This window comes from Diaphorina citri, unplaced genomic scaffold (genome assembly GCF_000475195.1).
Source record: "Diaphorina citri unplaced genomic scaffold, Diaci psyllid genome assembly version 1.1 scaffold206, whole genome shotgun sequence".
NCBI lineage: Eukaryota > Metazoa > Arthropoda > Insecta > Hemiptera > Psyllidae > Diaphorina > Diaphorina citri.
The window spans coordinates 190025-212880 of record NW_007377643.1 but is presented as its reverse complement, the minus strand read 5'-3'; the positions used below and the strand labels follow the sequence as shown (position 1 = coordinate 212880).

The window sequence follows — 22856 nt, the reverse complement described above, 5'->3', positions numbered from 1 at the left end:
TGTCAACTGAAAATTATAGCAAGACATTTGTATCCTATCTTTCCCCTCCCCTCCCCCCCCTCTCTCTCTCTTTCTATTCCTCCGTCCCCTCCTCTCTTAGCCTCTCCCTATATCCCTCCCCTCCTTCTATCTATATTTCTCTTTATACGCCTCTCTCTCAGCCTCTCCCTATTTTTTCCCACCCCTCTCCCTGTTTTTCTATCCCTCCTCCTCCTTTCAGTCTTTTTCTACACTTCCTCCTTTCCCTCTCTCACTAGCTTTTTATCCCCTTTTCTTTCATCTTCTATCTTTCCCTCCCCTCTTTATTCCTCTCCCGTTAGCTTGATATCCACCTTTTGTCCACTCTCAGCAGATCTTTTTCTGTGATCTCTTAAATTTCACTCTGTGATCTCTTATGGTCTACTCTCCGTTCATTTTGTGTCTAGCACATTGCATACATAAATAGTTCTTGGGCGTTCATACAAAAATTATTAATCCCAACACAGGAGTAGTTGTAGCGGCCTCAGCTGTAGCCGTAAACGAGTTAGGTGGTAGAGAACGCCTCTGTCATAACCTCGGCTTCCACTTGGGAGTCTATTCATCTATTGTAAAATAATTGTAATTGTATTTTCACTGGGCTTTACGATACAAATTGTACATGGCCCTATTCGTTAGGTTTTTCTTAAAGAAGGCAAAGAAAAATACTTAGGTACATAAAGATAGGAAAAAAAAGTTTTTCCTACAGGTACCTAATAAGGAAAGTAAAAAAAAGGTCTTAAAAGCACCATGTGTGTCCACTGTCCAGCGACAAATTTGTAACAAGGGTACCTACCAGAAGTTGGATATCTACTGTTAAAAAGTTAAAAGCCCTCAAGAAGTAACAATCATGCTAAAAGCCTTTGAAAAAGGATACCTAATACTCATAATGTAGGTACAATATTTCACAATGGCCTTAGGTAAGTAATAGGGAAACACCTACGCCAACTTTTAACGGAGCAAAAGGTAGGTATTAATATTAACTCAAAATGAAGATATTATGGTAGGTTCGTAGGTGGATACTCCGCCATATTTTTTTTTTATTATTATTATTATTATTGGTCACATCCACCAGTTTAGGTTATCTAGTTATCTTCTATTCCTTTTAGAATTTCTCTCTCCCTGTCTTTCTCTTTTTCCTCCATCTCTCTCTCTTTCTTCCCACCTTTCTTTCTCCCTCCCTCTTTCCTTTTTTTTCTACCCCCTCCCTCTCTTTCTCTCTCTCTCTCTCTCTCCCTCTCTCTCTTTCTCCTTGAAACCACCAAGTCATGGAGTTACGAATCTGAACTTAAATTGTCGTTGGATTTGAAGTTAGAGGGAAAGAGAGAGAGTGTAGGGGAGAAGGAGAGAGAGAGAGAGAGAGAGAAAGAGAGATGGAGAGGGAAAAAGAATTATTATTATCTCTATAAAATATTATTCAATATATTTCCTCTTACATGCTCTCTCTCTCTCTCTCTCTCTCTCTCTCTCTCTCTCCCTCCCGCTCTACCTCAATCCTGAGCTACAAGGTTCATATCTCCCCCTCCCCTTTCCTGCCTTTTCCTCCTCCTCCTCCCCCTCCTATTCGCTTCCCTCCCCACCCTTACCTTCTCTTCTCCTCCTTCCCCCTCTCCTACGCTTCTCTTCCCCTCCCTTCCCCCTCTCCTAACCTTCTCTTCCCCTCCCAGCCTTCTCTTCCCCTCCCTTCCCCCTCTCCTACTTCTCTGCCACAGAATAAGCGGCTTAAAACGTGCTATAGTAAAAGAGGATGAAAAAGAATGACATCAGGGATAAAAAGGTCATATGGTTTCATAATTTCATATTTGCTACCTACTCGTGGGTGACTTTAATTAACGTACTAATGACTGGACGGATCACTTAAGTGCGTGGTTGGTATCTGGTCAGGTGACTGTTTCAGACATCTCAAGCTGCTGGCTATTTCGGCCTTATGGTTTCATAATTTCAGATTTGCTACCTACTCGTGGGTGACTTTAATTAACGTACTAATGACTCGACGCATCAGTGAAGTTAAGCAACCTTGTGCGTGGTTGGTATCTGGTCAGGTGACTGTTTCAGACATCTCAAGCTGCTGGCTATTTCGGCCTTTTAAGGGCTAAGTCGCGAGTTATATTCTCGCTCGGGCCGAATTTCATCCTGAACAGAAAAAGGTCGTTGTCAGAACGGCTGGCTTTCTCCTATTCTGTCTTTCTTTTATCTTCGCTTTCAGGACGATAAGACCTCAGCCATTACAGTTCCCTCTATCAAACTTCTTGAAAAATAAATAAGTAAATAAAATAAAATAAAGGCATTTATTTTCCCACAAGAGCCGCCACAGGCCGCAAGAAAATATACAGATGGGAAAAAAAAACCCAAGTGCAACCAAGTGGAAATTGCAGATATTTTGTTCGACAATATATATTGTTTTTGGAAATTATTTATTAGATATTAATCCAGAAAATGGGTAGCTGATTTCTTCTCTCTCCTCTCCCCTCCTCGTCTCTATCTCTCTCTCTTTCTCTCGCTCTCTCTCTCTCTCTTTCTCCCTCCGCGGTGTCACTCACACAAAAAATACATATGAACCCAATATTGAATAAACCAAAAGCTAAATTCTTCATAGTGATGGAGAGTTAAAGCAACAAAAAAAAGTTGCTAGATTGTTGCAAAAACATTTCTGAATTGTTGAGAAACAATGTTTCTGATGAAAATGTTGCTGGTGTGTACTGGCCACAAAGGTGTGTCCGAACATAGTCGTCGGCCGTCGATTCGGTCGATCGATGTCGACTGAAATCGCACACTGCCTCGACAACATAGATTCACCTCTTCACCTCGTCGATTGACAGCGTCGACTATATGTGTGGACACAGTTTGAGACGTCACAAAATATCAAATGGATATCTAACCTAACCCATTTGTTCTGACACAAGCGACCTTGTCCCGTAATGTTCCCCACACATAGATAGAGACAGGGTGCAATATGGTCCTACATACTGGACTTCGCACACAGGAATTTCGCCAGAAAAGGCCCCCATTTCAATGTAATGTAGATAGAGACACCGGAAGTTTTCGACCACCCTGTCCCCTGTCCATATCATTTACCCCCAGACCAGTAGGTAGTAGGGAGTAAACTTGATAGAAAAACCACACACACACACACACCATATACACACACACAAACACACACAAACACACACACACACACACACATAACATACTTCACGATAAATCATACAAGAAAAGTAGAGTACACAAACACCTAAAGAAGAAGAAAGGGAAGAAACATACACTGGAAACTCAGGGATGGTACGAGGGATTTTCAAGAACAAAAAGGTTTTTTTATTTTTTTTTTTATTTTTTTTTATTTTTTTTTATTTTTTTCATCTTCATCGTATTCCTGCCAAACTCTAAAAGCGTTCGGAAAAAATTCGTGTCGTACCTAGTAGGAACACTCTCATTTAAATTAAATAATACGTCCAAAAACATTTTGTATCGTTCGGGAGAAAAAAATCGTGTCGTGCGTAAGTAGGAACACTCTCATTTAAATTACATTGCCTACAGGACATGCGGAAAAAAAATCGGATGAAACTCACGACAAGTGGGAACGGGAATGAAGAGGTATTATAACTGGAATATCCATTTCAACGCGTCCCTCTTTCTCTTGCCATTCTATGTATACCTTTTCGCCGCTTATATTGGAATTCTCTTCTTTACGTCTAGATATGAACCCCTTTCTTGTGTTATGTTTTCTTTCTATTACTTCATATTACAGACTTGGGGTTTTTCTTTTTTGCCATGTTTCTCTTCGAAATTTCTTTTTTCCCATATGCAAAGTCTTGCTTCCTTTACTCCCTTAGCTTTCTTTCTCTCCCTACCTTTATCTTCTCCTTTCTTCTGTTGGGTCTTTCCTCCTTATCCCCCCATTTACATTATTTTCCTAGACCGTCTCACCTGTTTATATTTTCTTTTTTTATCAAAGGCAAAAGGTTCGAAAGTAATATCCAGAACGTTTCTGATAATGGTGTTTTAGATATCCTGTAGCTATACCGGTAATATCAATTTCACAGCCTATATCTTCCCTGCCACACAAAGTTTATTCCAGTCTTGAAACATCAAAGGTAGAGAAAAGGTAAATGGACCGTTTGGAAATATTCTTTTGTATATGAACCTTTTTATATTTTCCCCATCTTTTTTGTAGATAAGAAATAAATAAATGAAAAACATATCACATTTCCTGGAGGAAAAGAATAGATAAACTCTTTACCTAATGCAGATAAAATTTCTAGACTGAAATTCACATTCATTTGAATAGCTCAGAACCACTGAGTAGAAAATAAAGAACACCTAATTCCAGTAGTCCTGGAGAGCGGCTCTAAGAACATTTAAACTTCTTTCAACTACATTTTATCTAAGCTTCCAAGATTCCTTTTAGGCTTTTACTTGGAAAAACTGCTGGTACCTTGCCTTTTTCGCTGGACTTTAAACCAGCCTCAGTTATCCTTGAAATGCTGAGTGCATCCTTGAATTTCCTACCTTACGTGATGTTCAATACCGCTCGTCTAGATTCAAACCATGCTGGACTTTGCTTAACATCAGGTCTCGTACTTGTAAGGATTGAGTGAATTCAATGTCGCAAGACTGTGTATACCTACTCCTTCTTTGATGAATAAACCATAGTATACGAGTGGTCACTTGGTTATCTTTCATCTGTTGATCTGAATTGTTTTGATCACAGCTTTAGAAACGGCTACGTCTGAGGCGTATTAATAGGTGATCTTATTATCTAGAATTCTAGATGTTCCATTGTCGCAGGATTGTTGGGAGAAACACGGACTACAACTAAATGAATTTATATAAGTTCCCCCAAAGTGTTCCATATACCTGAGCCACCCAACGCATTGTCCAGGATAAAAGAGCTAAGACGCGGTCATCGAATAAAAGGACCCAATTCATTCATGAGGCGAAGACAGGACTACTGATTCTTAAAGACATAACTGATTCAACTGATTGTTTCATATCATCGTCACTCTAGCATAGTTCCCACCCTTTTCATAAGCCCCCTGTCTATGTGTCCATGTGTCTGTCATCAAATTTTGATGTCTTTTTGATGTCTGAATTAGAAATAATTATCAAAATAATAATTATATGACGACCAGTTTTTTGTGAGGATACGTATCTTAAAGATATTACTATGTATAGTACTTCTTCACAATAGGAACTTTAGTTGTTTGGTTATTGAAGTAGTTGCAGTTGTTTTGTTATTGAAGGAGCTGCATTCTGTTGACATTTTGTTGGCTTTCTATGATAGGTTTCTTTGTTGATGCTTTGATATGTTGTGGAGTATTCAATTTTGAGCTGCAATATTCCTTCTGGGCTTTCTATGATGATTGGTCTGTTTGTTGACGATTTGATGTAATGTGGAGTATTCTATTTTGAGCTTCAGTATTCGTTCTAATGACGGCAGATTGTGTGAGGCCATTTTCCACGTTTCTGCTGACGTCTGTCTAAAATAATCACCACTTGCACTCTTCTGATAATGCTGATAACGTCCAATCCATTCATGTTTGCAGTTTGAGGGTTATCTCCTTGGTCTTTTCTAAACTTTAGTGTGTCAATGTCAACATGGAAGGCTATAATTTTAGCTTTCTCATAACTTTTAATTCTAGCTTCCAATTCTTTGCAATATGGTGTAAAGCTCACACAAATGTTTGTTTTAACTTGATAAGGAGAACCAAAAGGCAGTATAACCATTCCGGCAGCCCGAGTCCGGGGAATGATACTTCCAAATCGAAGGCCAGTTGAAACCTTTCTACAGATACGTTTCTATAAATATAAAATACGGCTCCTAGAAGGGATTCGAACCCTCGAACGGGTAGCTCCGGTGACAGCAGATATATTTTGCAGAACTTCAAAGAATTATTATATAGTTTATTTGCTAAAAGCCGACATGTTTCGGAAGTTGTTTGTTTTGAAAAGTGGTAAAATATATCAATATATCCTTGGCTATTTTTAACATTAGTCTCGCCCATTGGTTATCTTCAAAAGAAGGGTCTATTTCATCATCGTTCATCCGAAAAAGAATTTAAGTCAATGAACCTCTCATTTCCACATCTCGTAAAAACTGGTGACTCATAAACGCACTGTTAAATAGGGGTTGAAAAATGTAAATTCACCAACGGGAATTGAAGGATTGTAATGAGTATTCTTCACTTTACGAGTGTAATTGGATGCTTTGATATGTTGTGGAGTATTCAATTTTGAGCTGCAATATTCCTTCTGGGCTTTCTATGATGATTGGTCTGTTTGTTGACGATTTGATGTAATGTGGAGTCTTCTATTTTGAGCTTCAGTATTCGTTCTAATGACGGCTGATTGTGTGAGGACATTTTCCACGTTTTTGCTGACGTCTGTCTAAAATAATCACCACTTGCACTCTTCTGATAATGCTGATAACGTCCAATCCATTCATGTTTGCAGTTTGAGGGTTATCTCCTTGGTCTTTTCTAAACTTTAGTGTGTCAATGTCAACATGGAAGGCTATAATTTTAGCTTTCTCATAACTTTTAATTTTAGCTTCCAATTCTTTGCAATATGGTGTAAAGCTCACACAAATGTTTGTTTTAATTTGATAAGGAGAACCAAAAGGCAGATTTATTTTGCAGAACTTCAAAGATATAGTTTATATGTTAAAAGCCAACATGTTTCGGAGGTTCTTTGTTTTGAAAAGTGGTAAAATATATCAATATATCCTTGGCTATTTTTAACATTAGTCTCGCCCATTGGTTATCTTCAAAAGAAGGGTCTATTTCATCATCGTTCATCCGAAAAAGAATTTAAGTCAATGAACCTCTCATTTCCACATCTCGTAAAAACTGGTGACTCATAAACGCGCTGTTAAATAGGGGTTGAAAAATGTAAATTTACCAACGGGAATTGAAGGATTGTAATGAGTGTTCTTCACTTTACGAGTGTAATTGTCCCCATTGTGTCTTCGTGATATCATTTCTTATGATACCAGCATAAATGGGCTCAGTGTACAATTCCGGATCTAATAAAACTAATATATATTATTTCTTGTGAACCTTCCTATATGTACTCCCATATCCCGGTCCTCGAATGTCTTTATGCTCCGTTTTTATGTGACCTTTTTGAAGATTCTCGATTAATTGAATTAAATTGGAAGTTTCTATATTAATTTATGATGAATAAAATGCTTTTTATTATTTAGAGGGCTTTAGGGTGACGGTGGTTTCTTGTTTAGGGGGTTTCGGGTTTTGTTTGTTGAGGCTTGTTTGCTTTCAGCATCCGGAGAATTGCCTCTAGCAGCGGTTTTGTGAGGCCTCTGAATAATTAAAGGCTTTTTTTGTTTGCGTGGGCTTTTTTTACTTTTTGGAACATGATTGAGAGAGAAATTTCGTTAAGAAATGTCAATGCTGTTTGCTCCTACAAAAATAAACAATGTAATTCAATCACAGGTAACTCGGTTCCATAGGTAACATAGGATCTTTTGTAGGTAAACATCGAAGAAAGCTGTTCTACTGAATGCAATATTTAATTTTTTTGTGTAAAGGTGTGTCCACACATAGTCGACCGGCCATCGTCGATCGATGTCGACTGAACTGTCCACCCACTCTGCCTGGACAACATAAGTCCACCTCGTCGACTATGTGTGGACACACCTTAACATATCCCATGTGGACTGCTAAAGACAGATTTGGCCAACTTTCCACGTACGATGTTAACACATTCTGAACTTCAGGTTCCTATTAATGTCAGTGGAAGTCTGTACGTTCCTATAAATGTCAGTGGAAGCTCAGTACTTCATATCTTTTATGTGATCCCCATAAAATCAAATGTGGCTACTGCTACTGAATTGAAATGCAATGAATCAGCAAACTTCTGAAACGTGCTTACCAGCTCACCATGGTTAATAAGCAGTTAGTGTTGTAACTGCTATGGTCTTATCGTCCCGAAATCGAAGAGAGAAGGAAGACAGGATAGGAGAAAACAGCCGTTCCGAGAACGAACATTATCCCAGCAGGATAAAATCCGCCCCGGGCGGGAATCGAACCCGCGGCCTAGCGCTAAGCACGGCCTAGCGCTTACAAGGCAGAAGACGCACTACCAACTAAGCTAACTAGGCTGGCGCATTATGGAATACATTTGTTAGTGTTGTAGTGTAGTTATAGTGCTACATATGTATATCTACAGGGTTATACCTACATAGTGTACAAAGAGGGTCAATTGGTTCTAAACTTGAACCACCATATTGTTGTATATCTTGCAAGCCTGAGACTGAAAAATCCCTTTGGAATTTTCAAAATTGTTTAGCTTCGCAGTACCGCAGTACAACCTACACCGTCAAAAAAACTATGCTATGAAAAAAACAATGCCATGCCTTTGTTCATGAACCAATTAACGAAATAAACCATTTACCTACTTACTAGAATTCTTACGGTTTGTGGCTGCCATGACAATTTGAACTAACCACCATATGAAATACATTACTTTCCTTCCTATAGGACCATAGGATAAGGAAAGGAAAAATGTCCAAGTGGCCAACGTTTTCATGGTGAGGACGAAATAACTTCGAAACCTTCCTCATGTAAAGAATAGGTGTATTTTCCTAACGGAAACTTATGGAAACAAGACCACAGACGTAGACAGACGGAATGGTTTAGTACAGGCAACCGCCGCGGTTGCTTCTCATAGATCTTCTCGGAGAATTGTAAAGTTCCATTTTACTGTTTGGAATCTGCCTTCAGTAGTGACCGAAATTATTAATCCCAACACAGGAGTAGTTGTAGCGGCCTCAGCTGTAGCCGTAAACGGGTTAGGTGGTAGAGAACGCCTCTGTCATAATCTCGGCTTCCACTTGGGAGTCTATTCATCTATTGTGAAATAATTGTAATTGTATTTTCACTGGGCTTTACGATACAAATTGTACATGGCCCTATTCGTTAGGTTTTTTTTAAAGAAGGCAAAGAAAAATACTTAGGTACCTACTACATAAAGATAGGAAAAAAAAGTTTTTCCTACAGGTACCTAATAAGGAAAGTGAAAAAAAAGGTCTTAAAAGCACCATGTGTGTCCACTGTCCAGCGACAAATTTGTAACAAGGGTACCAGAAGTTGGATACCTACTGTTAAAAAGTTAAAAGCCCTCAAGAAGTAACAATCATGCTAAAAGCCTTTGAAAAAGGATGCTCATTGCTCATAATGTAGAGTTTTTCACAATGGCCTTAGGTAAGTAGTAGGTAATAGTTAGGTACGTTCTATCCACCTACGCGCACTTTTAATGGAGCAAAAGGTATTACCTCAAAATGAAGATATTATGGTAGGTTCGTAGGTGGATACTATACTCGTATTGTATACCTAGTTACCTACCATTATTCTGTAGTGCCCGAGATAGGGAGGTTTGAAAGTAGGTAGGTAGGTAGGTAGAAAAAAAATATTATCTACCTAGATACGTAACTATAACCTACCTTAAGAGTAGGTATAACTTTTTTTTTAAGAGGATTGACTGAGGGAACTGTAACTGCTATGGTCTTATCGTCCCGAAAATCGAAGAGAGAAGGAAGACAGGATAGGAGAAAGCCAGCCGTTCCGAGAACGAACATTATCCCATCAGGATAAGATCCGCCCCTTTAACACCCTGTATTTTAGGAGAGAGGAGGAACAAGGATGGAATATGGTCGTAGGCAAATACACGCAAAGGAGTCGTAAAGATCTGACAAAGACAATAACCGGCCAGAATGATATAACAGTGATCCGATACAAGAACGATGTAACCCAATAAGAGTAATAGTAATCTTGTTTTTATTGAGATTTGAATTTTTTTGTAAAATGTGATTGTGTATGATAAAATGATCGTGTTATGTTTAGGTACGTATGAATTCACCGATCATACATAAAATGAGTTCATATTCGAAAAATGTCCGCGATATTTTTTTTATTATTATTATTATTATTGGTCACATCCACCAGTTTAGGTTATCTAGTTATCTTCTATTCCTTTTAGAATTTCTCTCTCCCTGTCTTTCTCTTTTTCCTCCATCTCTCTCTCTTTCTTCCCACCTTTCTTTCTCCCTCCCTCTTTCCTTTTTTTTCTACCCCCTCCCTCTCTTTCTCTCTCTCTCTCTCTCTCCCTCTCTCTCTTTCTCCTTGAAACCACCAAGTCATGGAGTTACGAATCTGAACTTAAATTGTCGTTGGATTTGAAGTTAGAGGGAAAGAGAGAGAGTGTAGGGGAGAAGGAGAGAGAGAGAGAGAGAGAGAAAGAGAGATGGAGAGGGAAAAAGAATTATTATTATCTCTATAAAATATTATTCAATATCTTTCCTATTACATGCTCTCTCTCTCTCTCTCTCTCTCTCTCTCTCTCTCTCCCTCCCGCTCTACCTCAATCCTGAGCTACAAGGTTCATATCTCCCCCTCCCCTTTCCTGCCTTTTCCTCCTCCTCCTCCCCCTCCTATTCGCTTCCCTCCCCACCCTTACCTTCTCTTCTCCTCCTTCCCCCTCTCCTACGCTTCTCTTCCCCTCCCTTCCCCCTCTCCTAACCTTCTCTTCCCCTCCCAGCCTTCTCTTCCCCTCCCTTCCCCCTCTCCTACTTCTCTGCCACAGAATAAGCGGCTTAAAACGTGCTATAGTAAAAGAGGATGAAAAAGAATGACATCAGGGATAAAAAGGTCATATGGTTTCATAATTTCATATTTGCTACCTACTCGTGGGTGACTTTAATTAACGTACTAATGACTCAACGGATCACTTAAGTTAAGCAACCTTGTGCGTGGTTGCTATCTGGTCAGGTGACTGTTTCAGACATCACAAGCTGCTGGCTATTTCGGCCTTGTTAGGGCTAAGTCGCGGGTTATATTCTCGCTCGGGCCGGATTTCGTCCTGAACAGAAAAGGGTCGTTGTCAGAACGGCTGGGCTTTCTCCTATATCCTCTGTCTTTCTTTTATCTTCGCTTTCAGGACGATAAGACCTCAGCCGTTACTATCAAACTTCTTGAAATAAAATAAAATAAAATAAAGGCATTTATTTTCCCAACAAGAGCCGCCACAGGCCGCAAGAAAATATACAGATGGGAAAAAAAACCCCCAAGTGCAACCGCTGTAGGTATTTCAGGGGGGGGGGGTGGAGGGGGGGCATCAAAAATTCGAACAGTGGCTTCTTGATGAATGATGCTCTAACTAAATTATAGGCAAAAACTTGTAGGTAATAGTACTTTACAACATTTTTTTTCTCCTTCTTTTTCTTTTCTTTTCTAACTGACGTTGTACAATTGTATTCATTATGTTATATTACGTACAATAAAAATAAATTGAATTGATTTGAATTGAATTGAATTAAGAGGAAAAAATGGCCCAAGGGGGAAGGGGCCCCATGGGCCCTCCGACTAAAAGCCTCAAAGTTGGCCTCTAAACCCGCGGCCTAGGGCTTACAAGGCATACGCTCTACCAACAAAGCTAACTAGACTGGCGAAAAGGTGGTTTAGAAGTAAACTTGGTTCAAACTCAGATTGTGGTATCAGCCATAAAATAATGAAAATGGCAAAACAAAAGTTCTAGAAAAATAATAAATAACAGATAAAGGATAAGGATGTTGGTATCCATTAAAAGATACCGCCAAGTTGAGAGCACAATAATGTTATTTCTACCACTTTTGCTTGAGAAGAAAGAACAACGAAATCTGTGAGGATAAAGTAGTAGAATAAAAAAGCTAAAGAATGAACGAGGAAAAGTGAGAAGTTTTGATTCGAATGGAAAAGTCAGGGAAGGGAATGAAAATGTCTTTTTTTATATAAAAAACAAAATTACAATAAATTTTTATTCAAAAGTGTTTTCTTTTTGCAATAGCGTGGAGCTCTCAGAGAAAATATAATAGAGCGTAATGAAAATAAAATTAAAAACAATAATTCCTACGAAAAAATCTTCCTTCTCATCCTTTTTTTAGGGAAAAAAAAAGTTTAAACCTTTTTTTTTTCTCATTTACATCTGTAATGACCTTTCACTGCCCTTGGAATAATAGGAGACTGGCAGTGGTTGGAAAAATGTGCGCAAGTTTTGAACGGTTCGACCAGAATAATTTTCAATTGTTCAAGGTACCTAAGAACAGAACAAAATATAACTCAAACTGCAAGAAAACTAGGTATTCACAATAAAATCAGGAAGAAGTTTTATGACAAACAGGTAGGTAACTATGTAGGTACTTATTTAAAATAGGTACCTATTTTTAAAACTGATGAGATCAAGGGTTAGGTTACTTACACAATCGCAATCCTTGTCGGAGTAAAAATCTCGTTCATAGTTGCTAGGATTCATAAATCAGATAAGAATAAGACACTCCCAGTGGACACTGTACTCTCCCCCTCTCAGTCTCCTCCTAAAACTCAAAACTTACTTCTTTCGTTCAAAAAAAAAAAATCCCAATGTCTCATTTTCGACATGTAGCGATGGGGATCAACCCCCATTGCCCCTCCCTCCTCTCTCTCCCTTTTCCCGCCATCAACCCATTAAAAAAAGTAAAAAATGATTTATAACAATTTTATTAATATTTTCTGACTTTTTGAATTGCCACATGGGAGATGAGGGGAGGGGGTGGCAAATGTCAACTGAAAATTATAGCAAGACATTTGTATCCTATCTTTCCCCTCCCCTCCCCCCCCTCTCTCTCTCTTTCTATTCCTCCGTCCCCTCCTCTCTTAGCCTCTCCCTATATCCCTCCCCTCCTTCTATCTATATTTCTCTTTATACGCCTCTCTCTCAGCCTCTCCCTATTTTTTCCCACCCCTCTCCCTGTTTTTCTATCCCTCCTCCTCCTTTCAGTCTTTTTCTACACTTCCTCCTTTCCCTCTCTCACTAGCTTTTTATCCCCTTTTCTTTCATCTTCTATCTTTCCCTCCCCTCTTTATTCCTCTCCCGCTAGCTTTATATCTTATATCCACCTTTTGTCCACTCTCAGCAGATCTTTTTCTGTGATCTCTTGGTCAACTCTCCGTTCATTTTGTGTCTAGCACATTGCATACATAAATAGTTCTTGGGCGTTCATACAAAAATTATTAATCCCAACACAGGAGTAGTTGTAGCGGCCTCAGCTGTAGCCGTAAACGGGTTAGGTGGTAGAGAACGCCTCTGTCATAACCTCGGCTTCCACTTGGGAGTCTATTCATCTATTGTAAAATAATTGTAATTGTATTTTCACTGGGCTTTACGATACAAATTGTACATGGCCCTATTCGTTAGGTTTTTCTTAAAGAAGGCAAAGAAAAATACTTAGGTACATAAAGATAGGAAAAAAAAGTTTTTCCTACAGGTACCTAATAAGGAAAGTAAAAAAAAGGTCTTAAAAGCACCATGTGTGTCCACTGTCCAGCGACAAATTTGTAACAAGGGTACCTACCAGAAGTTGGATATCTACTGTTAAAAAGTTAAAAGCCCTCAAGAAGTAACAATCATGCTAAAAGCCTTTGAAAAAGGATACCTAATACTCATAATGTAGGTACAATATTTCACAATGGCCTTAGGTAAGTAATAGGGAAACACCTACGCCAACTTTTAACGGAGCAAAAGGTAGGTATTAATATTAACTCAAAATGAAGATATTATGGTAGGTTCGTAGGTGGATACTAAACAACAATTATTCTATAGTGGCCTAAATAGGGAGGTTTGAAAGAAGGTAGTTAGATGGGTAGAGAGAAAAAAAAAAACATCATGTAAGTATGACCTACCCAAGAGTACTATAACCTATAACTTTTTTTTTAATGGGGAAAAGCTGAAACATAAATAGGCATAGGTACCTACAAAAATGCCCTAAAAAAGATATTGTAGAGCTACCTACTTTAGTAGCGCTACTAAAACAGGTAGGTCTAGGTGGGTACCAATCTACCAATACATTATGTACCGAAGTATCTGAATAGATAGCATAATAAATATAATAATATATTATAAGTTAAAACCTATACGGACTTTTAATGGAGCAAAAGCTGGTGCGAACCATTTTCACCCAATACTTATTGGAACACCATTTCCCTCTAGCCTGCTAACCTATTAAAAAGATATTTTCATAGCGTAGGAGAAAATAAACAGCACAGCCTGTTGGAAAAGTTATGACCGTTCCACAAAGAAAGGGATTTACATTCGTTTTCTAGACTGTCACTTCGCCTCTTGCGCAGGACAGTTTCCAAAATCCGCCCAGTAAAAATAATATATAGGTATTCAAATTGAAAGTTCAGCTTCAGATTCGGTGTCACTCACACAAAAAATACATATGAACCCAATATTGAATAAACCAAAAGCTAAATTCTTCATAGTGATGGAGAGTTAAAGCAATAAAAAAAAAGGTGCTAGATTGTTGCAAAAACACTTCTGAATTGTTGAGAAACAATGTTTCTGATGAAAATGTTGCTGGTGTGTACTGGCCACAAAGGTGTGTTCACACCGACGACGTCGCGTCGACTGAAACCGTACACTGCCTCGACAACAAAGATTCACCTCGTCGATCGAGGGCGTCCACTATGTGTGGACACACAGGTCAAGACTTCACAAAACATCAAATTGATCACCCATTCGCTCTGACACCAAATCTCTTCCAAATTCGTTCTGACACACGAGACCTTGTCTGGTAATGTTCCTCACACATGAATGGAAAAGACACCGGAAGTTTTCGGCTATCCTGTCCATATCATTTACCCCCAGACCAGTAGGTAGTAGCGAGTAAACTTGATAGAAAAACCACACACACACACCATATACACACACACACACACACACACACACACACACACACACACACACACACACACACACACACAACTTACTTCACGATAAATCATAGGTACAAGAAAAGTAGAGTACACAAACACTTAAAGAAGAAGAAAGGGAAGAAACATACACTGGAAACTCAGGGATGGTACGAGGGATTTTCAAGAACAAAAAGGTTTTTTTATCTTCATTTTCCTTCCAAACTCTAAATTACATTGCCTACATGACATGCGGAAAAAATCGGATGAAACTTACAAGTGGGAACGGGAATTAAGAGATATTATACGCCACAGACCAAGAAGCCATTTTCACGTGATTGAAGAGGAAAACTACGGACGATGAAATAAGACGGTTTGAGTATAGATACTTGGACAAGCACACTTCGTAGATTCGTAGAAGCTTAACCCATCCTTTGGGGCTGTTTACCCCTACACCTAAGCCTCGGAGTGGGCTTTTTTTGTATATGATAAACTATTAATCTGGTTTGGGTATGAATATACTTGACCACCCCTGAGATTATGGGAGAGAGGATGAGAGAGGGGACTACAGAAACGTGGTTGCGTGATGTAATCTATAATCGATGTTATATGTACTTACGATAGTAAACATACTACGTGTTATGTATGTACATACGAATACAATGTAAGAATGTCTCATCCCTTCTTCCTCTGACTTTTTTAAGAAATTTCATATTAAAAGTATCTATGTACAAAACAACATTTTAATATCTACATCACGCGAGGGCCCGATTTTTAAGAAATAAATAGAAAGTAAAAATCAATCCCAAATTACTTGGGGTAAAGCAGAGCTTTTTCACAACTTTTGTGGATATCACAGCATTGCTAAACGCCTCCTTTGCAATCAGTTTCCTTCAAAATCCTTTTTACTCTGGTAATACCGCCACTGGTTGCTAAAGTAGCTACTGAATTGTCCTCACGAGGCTGAGTGCACCCCGAACTCCAAGCACAGAGCCAAAAAAAACTTCGACCCCACCGGTAATCAAACCCGGGACCACCGGCGTGCAAGCCTACTGTGATACCCACTAGGCCACGGAGGCTACTCACGAAATGATTACAGTTATGTCGTTGGAGCATAAAAAGAGGTTCTACTTGTTTTCCCTGACTCAGACTATTCTGCATTTAATTATTAACAATAGTCCGTCCCTTATACCTTTTTATTACTATTGTAATTATAAAAGAAGGACGGACTAAAAACAATCTGAATGTTTAGAGAACATAATGGAGTTATATTATACACAATATTAATAAAGTAACAAAACATTTCAACACCTATGGGTCAATACGACTGGAAAAATAATAAATTATTATAAGAAAAAATAAATCGAAAACCTTTCTTTCGACTAGTCTTGTGAAACTACTCTTGTGCTCTCTTCTGCCTATCTAAAAAAGTAAAAATAGTTGTATTCAATTATGTGAAATTTAAACATTGCTGAACCAATGAGATTCCGCTTTGGACGTAAACACAGCGAAATGTCACAATCTCATTGGTTCAGCCATGTTTGAATGAATTAAATTTCGCATAATTGAATACAACTAAGTTCTACACGAAGCAGACATGAACAATATGTACAATATTGTACAACCTAAACTTATGCTAACAATATCACAAAAAATCAGTCTACGCAAGTACGCACAGACGTGTAACACCAAACACAGCAGTGAAATCAGTTTCATCAAATATCCACTACAAAAGCCAGCCACTCACTATCAGGTAGACCTGATCAGGTGTACCTGTCGTCAGGTTTACCTGATAATGATTGGCTGGCGGATAGAGTTGTATTTTCTGATCTGAATTTCCCCTCTTGTAAAGTTCGTTTCCCCTCATTTAGCGTGATAGCGCCTGTACTAAATCAGAGGAAATACAAGATGGCCATCGGAATAGAGTTTCTATTTCCGAAAGTTTCCCAAAAGGAAAGAACATTTCAACTAGGAAATAATGGTCTTTTCTTTATCTTGAATACAACTAAGTTCTACACGAAGCAGACATGAACAATATGTACAATATTGTACAACCTAAACTTATGCTAACAATATCACAAAAGATCAGTCTACGCAAGTACGCACAGACGTGTAACACCAAACACAGCAATGAAATCAGTTTCATCAAATATCCACTACAAAGGTCAGCCACTCACTATCAGGTAGACCTGATCAGGTGTACCTGTCGTCAGGTTTACCTGATAATGATTGGCTGGCGAACATAGTTGTATTTTCTGATCTGAATTTCCCCTCTTGTAAAGTTCGTTTCCCCTCATTTGGAGTGATAGCGCCTGTACCAAATCAGAGGAAATACAAGATGGTCATCGGAATAGAGTTTCTATTTCCGAAAGTTTCCCAAAAGGAAAGAACATTTTAACTAGGAAATAATGGTCTTTTCTTTATTTACACTTCCTCCTTTCCCTCTCTCACTAGCTTTTTATCCCCTTTTCTTTCATCTTCTATCTTTCCCTCCCCTCTTTATTCCTCTCCCGCTAGCTTTATATCTTATATCCACCTTTTGTCCACTCTCAGCAGATCTTTTTCTGTGATCTCTTGGTCATTTCTTTATTCTTTATGAATACTTCTAGAGCCAAATATGACTGAGACCATGTAAGTAGTTTAAAACTATACCTTTTTTGCTTGGCCACTTGGACTGTTAAAGGGGGAAAAAGATAAATATCTGCAGTATACACTACGCCTTCCTTGGTCACAAATTTTCATTGACAATCTCAATAATTGATATCTCAATCTGTGTCCACAGAGTCCACACTTAGTCGATGACCGTCAATCGATGTCGAGCGAAACCGTCCACACTGCCTCGACAACATAGGTCATAGATTCACCTCGTCGATCGACGGCCGTCAACCATGTGTGGACACAGCTTTATAGAGTGTTATACAGTGTGTCACTTACACGACAGAATTACTTATACGGGGTAATAAATATCTGCAGTATACACTACGCCTTCCTTGGTCACAAATTTTCATTGACAATCTCAATAATTGATATCTCAATCTGTGTCCACACTTAGTCGATGACCGTCAATCGATGTCGACTGAAACCGTACACTGCCTCGACAACATAGGCCATAGATTTACCTCGTCGATCGACGGCCGACAAATATGTGTGGACACAGCTTTATAGAGTGTTATACAGTGTGTCACTTACACGACTGAATTACTTATACGGGGTGTCCAGGTCCAACAGACTATCCGTGGTCCTCACACTTATCACATCATCGGGCAGTACCGTCATATTTCTCTTCGGGTCAAAGTCCCGGTAGCTATCCTCATCTTCATCATTGGACCGAAGGAACCTGAGCAGGGCCAGACTAGGGGGTCGGGGTGGGGGGTTGATCTCATCCATGTCGTATTCCTCAGGATTATATTCCTCAGTCATCGGGCAGTACCGTCATATTTCTCTTCGGGTCAAAGTCCCGGTAGCTATCCTCATCTTCATCATTGGACCGAAGGAACCTGAGCAGCGCCAGACTAGGGGGGCGGGGTGGGGGGTTGATCTCATCCATGTCGTATTCCTCAGGGTTATATTCCTCAGCCTCTTCGGGGCAGTCTTCACTGGAGCCGCTGGACGACTTGCTGATTTGACTTCGAGTCTCGGGCACATAGTGGAACTCCTCTTCATCTGAGGAGTGAGAAATGAAGTGGAATATTAATAGAAGATAATATCGACTTGGGCATAGAAATTATGTTATTTTTAAAACAGTTAAGACATCATAGTCATGTCATATATCGAAAGTTTGCAAAAATTTACCGGTATTTTTCAAATCAATTTACCTCAGGATCTAGAGGTCGTAGAAGAAAATAAGTACCAAATGAATATTTATGCGGTATGAATATTTCTAATAGGGGTTGAGTGGATTGGAACACATCACATGCCTTCACGCTTCACTCACACTCCATTTGTCGAGGGTCTAGGTTTTCCTTGCCCTTGGGATCAATTTAATTTGAAGAAACCATTAAATTTACTGATGAAAATTTGTAATGAAACAATAAGTTGAAGAAATACCTAATAATAATATTCATGAAACTTACCTAACTCATCACCTCCCTGACTGCCACTATGACTAGGAACTTCAGTTGACGCGTTCTTAGATTCACGGAACCGCTTGAACCGCACGATCACACTCCGACTATCAAACTCCTTATTAATCATCCGCTTGAATCCGTCTATCGCATCCTTGAGACAACTAAACCGCACGAAAGCGTACCGCGTGTTTTTCAGTTTCTGCGCATGTCCGATGTCCTTGCGGGTCGCATTGGGGAAGAACTCCTTGAAGAAGGTCAAGTTGACATGAGGCGGTATATTCCCAATGTAAAGTGTGTACGGATCAATGTCCCCTGGCTTCAACTCTTCCTTCTTCACCTCCGCGAGAGTCGCACGCAAACACTTCCCATTGAACTCAGGCAGTGGCTTTGAGTTCAGATCGGAGAGGACTTTGTTCACATCCGCGTCTGGTCGCAGCTGTACGTAACAGTAGCGTGGCATGGGTGGGGACTTGAAGTAGACATTGTTGATATTCGGATGCAGACAGCGTACGTTGTCCCTGTCCACCTCTGTGTCTGGGAATTCGATCTTGATTTGTGTCTTGCCCTTGGACTCATTGTATTCCGTCTCAAAGGTCAATGCCCGCTCCGCGTCCTTCAAGTTCCAAGGTCGGGTTTGTTGCTGTACAGACACTTCGCTACTCTTATCCCCTCGTGCCGGCAATGGTCTCTTCATTTCTCTCCTCATATTCCTCAACTTCTCCTTGTGTTTCTGATGAAATACTTTGGGTGTGTGGAAGTGTCTAGGGTGTAGGAAGTTCCCCCGCATGCCTGGGGGTGGGGGATGAGGGGGGTGGGGGAAGGCACGGTGGGGGTGCCCCCTACCTCCCCTCCAGTGACGGGGTCCGGGGAGGCGGGGTACTCGAAAGAGAGGACCACGATGTCCTCGGGGTGGATAGAGGGGAAAAAAAAAAAAAAAAAAAAAAAAACTCCTGCCACATTACTTGCCAACAAAAAGTTATAGGTAGTGCCTGAATGTAGGTACCTAACCTATCTGAAAAAAAAAACCTAAGTAAACTTTAGCTAGCAAAATAGCCTTTTTTTTTCACAGTATCCTTGTTTATAGGTCCAATGCACTACTCCAATTTCTTGTACTTTTTAATTGATAAAAACTAAACCGATTAGGACAGATGGTATAGCACATTAAATGCACAATTTCCTGACTCTGATCACTGAAGATGAAGTGGATGGGTTTGTTTGATACAATAGTGGGTGTTTAAAAACTATAAAGTGGGTAAGCTCTCCTCTAATTTACCACAGAGGTTGACCAAGCTGAGTTGCATTGGGATTTATATGATTGAGTATGAAGAATGGGTAGGCCAGCCTAGTAAGCATGGTGGTGGGTAGCACATCTACCTTGTAAGAAATAAGTCACAGTTATGACGGGTCCGGGGAGGCGGGGTACTCGAAAGAGAGGACCACGATGTCCTCGGGGTGGATAGAGGGGAGGGGGCATGAGAAGTCTCGGGTCAAAGTTGGGCTGAGACATGGTGTGGGTGGGTGGGACTGGTGAGGGTTTTGTGGTAAACTGAGATCTGAAATCAGACAAAATGATTATGGTTACCTAGTAGGTTAGTACTGTAGCATGAGAAGTCTCGGGTCAAAGTTGGGCTGAGACATGGTGCGGGTGGGTGGGACTGGTGAGGGTTTGGTGGTAAACTGAGATCTGAAATCAGGCAAAATGATTATGGTTACCTAGTAGGTTAGTACTGTATCCTCATTGATTGGCTTCTACTAAACAACCCTTTGAAAATTGGTGGAAAAAAAAAAACTGGTTCAAATCAGAGAGAGACCAATTTAAAAGACAGCCTTGCTCCCAAATGTACCTAGGTAGGTACAGAGAAGAAAAAAGAAAAAAAAAAAAACTTCAGCCGCATTTTGAGCCACAGCCTTTAAGTACTTGCCAACAAAAAGTTATAGGTAATGCCTGAATGTAGGTACCTACCTAACCTATCTAAAAAAAACTAAACTTTAGCTAGCAAAATAGCCTTTTTTTTTCACAGTATCCTTGTTTATAGGTCCAATGCACTACTCCAATTTCTTGTACTATATAAGTGATAAAAACTAAACCGATTAGGACAGATGGTATAGCACATTAGATGCACAATTTCCTGACTCTGATCACTGAAGATGGAGTGGATGGGAATTCCATACCTCGGCTGGGATTGAACCCACGCCCTCCTGTTTACCAGGCGAGCGCCTTGACCACTACACCACCAAGGATGAGATCTCAGCAGTTGCAGTGCCCTCTATCAAACCTCTTCAAAAAGAAAAAAAAAAAATCAAATTTTGCATAAAATGATGGTAAATGATGGAATCTGGAGAATCAAACACAATAAAGAAATAAGAGATCTGTACAACCAACCAGATAATGGAGCCGCTGGACGACTTGCTGATTTGACTTCGAGTCTCGGGCACATAGTGGAACTCCTCTTCATCTGAGGAGTGAGAAATGAAGTGGGATTTTAATAGAAGATAATATCGACTTGGGCATAGAAACTATATTGTTTTTAAAACAGTTAAGACATCATAGTCATGTCATATACCTATCCAAAGTATTTTTCAAATCAATTTACCTCAGGATCTAGAGGTCGTAGAAGAAAACAGGTACCAAATGAATATTTATGCGGTATGAATATTTATAATAGGGGTCGAGTGGATTGGAACACATCACATGCCTTCACGCTTCACTCACATTCCATTTGTCAAGGGTCTAGGTTTTTCTTGCCCTTGGGATCAATTTAATTTGAAAACCATTTACTGATGAAAATTTGTAATGAAACAATAAGTTGAAGAAATAAAAATAATATTCATGAAACTTACCTAACTCATCACCTCCCTGACCGCCGCTATGACTAGGAACTTCAGTTGACGCGTTCTTAGATTCACGGAACCGCTTGAACCGCACGATCACACTCCGACTATCAAACTCCTTGTTAATCATCCGCTTGAATCCGTCTATCGCATCCTTGAGACAACTAAACCGCACGAAAGCGTAGCGCGTGTTTTTGAGTTTCTGCGCATGTCCGATGTCCTTGCGGGTCGCATTGGGGAAGAACTCCTTGAAGAATGTCAAGTTGACATGAGGGGGGATGTTCCCGATGTAGAGTGTGTACGGGTCAATGTCCCCTGGCTTCAACTCTTCCTTCTTCACCTCCGCGAGAGTCGCACGCAAACACTTCCCATTGAACTCAGGCAGTGGCTTTGAGTTCAGATCGGAGAGGACTTTGTTCACATCCGCGTCTGGTCGCAGCTGTACGTAACAGTAGCGTGGCATGGGTGGGGACTTGAAGTAGACATTGTTGATGTTCGGATGCAGACAGCGTACGTTGTCCCTGTCCACCTCTGTGTCTGGGAATTCGATCTTGATCTGTGTCTTGCCCTTGGACTCATTGTATTCCGTCTCAAAGGTCAATGCCCGCTCCGCGTCCTTCAAGTTCCAAGGTCGGGTTTGTTGCTGTACAGACACTTCGCTACTCTTATCCCCTCGTGCCGGCAATGGTCTCTTCATTTCTCTCCTCATATTCCTCAACTTCTCCTTGTGTTTCTGATGAAATACTTTGGGTGTGTGGAAGTGTCTAGGGTGTAGGAAGTTCCCCCGCATGCCTGGGGGTGGGGGATGAGGGGGGTGGGGGAAGGCACGGTGGGGGTGCCCCCTACCTCCCCTCCAGTGACGGGGTCCGGGGAGGCGGGGTACTCGAAAGAGAGGACCACGATGTCCTCGGGGTGGATAGAGGGGAGGGGGCATGAGAAGTCTCGGGTCAAAGTTGGGCTGAGACATGGTGTGGGTGGGTGGGACTGGTGAGGGTTTTGTGGTAAACTGAGATCTGAAATCAGACAAAATGATTATGGTTACCTAGTAGGTTAGTACTGTATCCTCATTGATTGGCTTCTACTAAGTAAACAACCCTTTGAAAATTGGTGGAAAAAAAAAAAACTGGTTCAAATCAGATTAGACCAATTTGAAAGACAGCCTTGCTCCCAAATGTACCTAGGTAGGTATAGAGAAGAAAAAAAAAAAAAAAAAAAAAAAAAAACC

At 40.1% G+C, this 22856-nt stretch overlaps 1 protein-coding gene across 1 annotated transcript in view; it reads right to left on the bottom strand.

Moving 5' to 3' along the window:
* Positions 1 to 17393: 17393 nt before the first annotated feature.
* LOC103505978 (protein painting of fourth) overlaps positions 17394 to 22856 on the bottom strand; it is a 9212-nt gene continuing 3749 nt past the window's right edge. Inside the window, exons 2-5 of the mRNA XM_026821170.1 lie at positions 21641 to 22644; positions 18181 to 18395; positions 17944 to 18020; positions 17394 to 17688 (exon numbers count right to left, since the gene is read on the bottom strand). Coding sequence (XP_026676971.1) covers positions 17676 to 17688; positions 17944 to 18020; positions 18181 to 18395; positions 21641 to 22598 — 1263 coding nt within the window. The 5' untranslated portion in view covers positions 22599 to 22644 and the 3' untranslated portion in view covers positions 17394 to 17675. The remainder of the gene's footprint in view (positions 17689 to 17943; positions 18021 to 18180; positions 18396 to 21640; positions 22645 to 22856) is intronic.